At 41.3% G+C, this 2,981-nt stretch overlaps 1 protein-coding gene across 1 annotated transcript in view; it reads left to right on the top strand.

Annotated features, from left to right (window-relative positions):
- Positions 1-311: 311 nt before the first annotated feature.
- en1a (engrailed homeobox 1a) overlaps positions 312-2,981 on the top strand; it is a gene marked incomplete at both ends in the record, with an annotated part of 2,878 nt that continues 208 nt past the window's right edge. Inside the window, 2 exons of the mRNA XM_080478596.1 lie at positions 312-840; positions 2,870-2,981. The exon at positions 2,870-2,981 is cut by the window's right edge and continues 208 nt beyond it. Of these exons, the coding sequence (XP_080334722.1) occupies positions 312-840; positions 2,870-2,981 (641 nt within the window). The remainder of the gene's footprint in view (positions 841-2,869) is intronic.

Here is a 2,981-nt window from a genome sequence, read left to right as displayed (position 1 = left end):
GTATGTGTGTGTGAGTGTGAGTGTGTCTGTGTGATGTGAGGACTTTGAAGTTGCCTGTGTTCTGTCGTCCAGAGAAGCTGCGGGTGTGTGAGCGCAGCAGCTCAGTCTCAGAGAAAGTGTTGGACCATGACGCGCCGCAGGCAGGATGACCACAGGTTGCGCGTGATTCCATCAAGCAGCAATAGTTTCAAATAATAGCAGTGATAATAAAACAACAACAACAATGTTTTAGTGCTTTCCGCGGTCACATTTTGGATACAAACGCAGGCCTGACAAGTGGAGTGAGAGAAGAAGAGCCACGTTGAGCAGCGATGGAGGAGCAGCGGGATCCGAACAGCTCGGACAGCAGCGAGGGCGAGTGCGTGTCTCCGTCTCCCAGCCTGCCCTCTCCGCCCATCCTGCCCCTCCAGGTCGCACAGAACCCGCACAGAACCACTAACTTTTTCATCGACAACATTTTGCGGCCGGACTTCGGCTGTAAGAAGGATCTGGGCCCGCGGGAGCGCGCGCAGAGCTCCGGCCGGGAGCGCGTCCACCCGGCTGTCAGCAGGCCGAGCCACGCCGGGACGCCGTGCCAGGATTCCAACTGCAGCACCGACAGCTCCGCGTCCTCCGCCTCCTCCGCCTCCTCCGCCAGCCCCAAGAGGAGTCACGCCGCGGCCGCCGCCGCCGCAGGAAGCGGCCTGAAGGCGGAGGAGAGGACAGAGAGCGGAGCGGCGGAGAACACGTCCTCCTCGCTGGTGGTGCTCAACGGCTCCGGCAGCTCCACGCCGGAGAGCCAGCCGCTGCTGTGGCCCGCGTGGGTCTACTGCACCCGCTACTCCGACAGGCCCTCATCTGGTAAGGCAGAAGATCCACGAAGAAACATAAAACACGAAAAAAAAACAAAAACAAATGTGAGCATGTAGAAGCAAAAAACCTCATGAAGGAAGATAATTATAATTATATTGTTTTTAAATATAAAAAGCCTCTCGATTCATATTATTTATCTTAGATATTTGTATTGTTGTAAAATGTTATTGGGCCGTGTTAAAACGATCGAACTTATTGTGATTTGCTTAAAATTGTCTCAGTATTTCTGCTCACAGTTTTAAGTTGTCCACTTGCTCTAAAGAGAATTAATTCATTCAAAATATCGAAGCAAAAATAAGTAGGATTAAATTCTGTTTGTGAAAATTAAAATATTGTGGTTCCTTTCAAAGTAAACATTTTTCCGAGTCCATATTCTCTTTTTTACAAGTGAAACACTGAAAGACTTGAGAAGCAGGCAGCCGCTCGCACTATTGTTCGGGTATTTAATGAAACGAGGCGCTTTGTGGGAGAATCGGAGAACCTTTTCTTCTGACGGATGTTGTGAGATTTGAGCCGCAGCGGCACAAAGCTGCGCCGGTTCTCTCCACGCCACGGCTGAGGTGTACGAGACGGAATAAAACACAATGAAATTAAAGGTAAATAGTGGCGGTGGGGCTCCTCACACATGAAGGAGACATTTTGAATTCATTAACCGCCTGTTTGACTTCATCTCGGACTAAATCTCTGATTAAAGCGGCGGGATTCGTTCAATACACCTGAACTACATGTTTATTACAACCTTCATAATTTTGTGATTTAATCGCACAAACAGTTTTGCTGTTTGGGGTCAAATGTTTCTATTCAGGCATATCCCTTCCTTTAAATGTAGACAGAATAATATAAGTAAATACAAAGATGAACATACAAGTAAAACAATAAACAGAACATCTGTCGAGACTAAATTAATTTATTTTCTGCTTAAAACGCATTTGTTCTGATTTAAAACGACAAACTGTTTTAATTCCGTCAGAAAAAAAGAGAGAAGTCATTTCCTTTATATCTCTTTGTGTTAAGTCTGTGCGCAGGTTCTGTTAAGTTCTGTGTTTCACTGTTTGTTCAGCATTTTGTGAACAAACAGAAAGTGATTGTTAAGCAGAGATGATGCGTAATCAGGGAAAGATGTATGTGACAGCGCAGTGATGTGAGATACTTACTTATTACTTATCACTAAGTTCACTTATTATTATTATTATTATTATTATTATTATTATTATTATTATTATTATTATTATTATTATTATTATTATAGTCGTAGTATTGTCATTGTTATTAGTAGTAGTAGTATTGCTGTTGCTGCTGTTATTATTACTAATATTATTATTATTAATAATGACGATAATCTGATTATATGACTTATATTTGTGCAGCACAGTTTGTATTATTAACATAAATTCATGATGACAAATTATTGCAGCGGTTTATATTAGCTTTGATGATAATGTGGAATATGGCTCTTATAATTCCATTAAAATAATAATAATAATAATAATAATAATAATAATAATAATAATAATAATAATAATAATAATAATAATAATAATAATAATAATAATGTGTTAATGAGCCTAATAAATTGTTAGTTTCGGGTTCATCCCAGCCTGAGATTTTGGTTGATTATTATTAATTAGAATAGAATAGAATAGAATAGAATAGCAATACTTCATTAATCCCTGGGGGAAATTCTTATTATTATGATTACAATAGAAAGTTGAATTACAATCGGATATATTAACACGAGTTCCCTTTTATATAAGTTATATTTCTTATATGTGCTTTGATGTTGTGTTTGTTTAAAGGAGTTTTGCGCAGAAGTCCTGATTTAGTTGGTGCGTAAAATGTGCGTAAACGGTTCCCGTGTGACAGTTGGCGGCTGATGTTGGCAGTGAAATGAACCGCTATTACTTTTTTTTTTTTTATTATTTATTTAGATTGTCCCGATCATTCGTCATCATCGCGTCCCTCAGCATGCGCTGCATATTTATATTCCCGCTCTCCTTTCCTTTCGCCCTTACTGCAGGCCCAAGGACACGGAAACTGAAAAAGTCGAAAAGCGGCAAAGAGGACAAGCGGCCTCGCACGGCCTTCACGGCCGAGCAGCTGCAGAGACTGAAGACCGAGTTCCAGGTGAA

This window comes from Lipophrys pholis (genome assembly GCF_963383615.2).
Source record: "Lipophrys pholis genome assembly, chromosome: 13".
Classification (NCBI taxonomy): domain Eukaryota; kingdom Metazoa; phylum Chordata; class Actinopteri; order Blenniiformes; family Blenniidae; genus Lipophrys; species Lipophrys pholis.
This window is presented reverse-complemented; position numbering and strand designations above follow the sequence as displayed.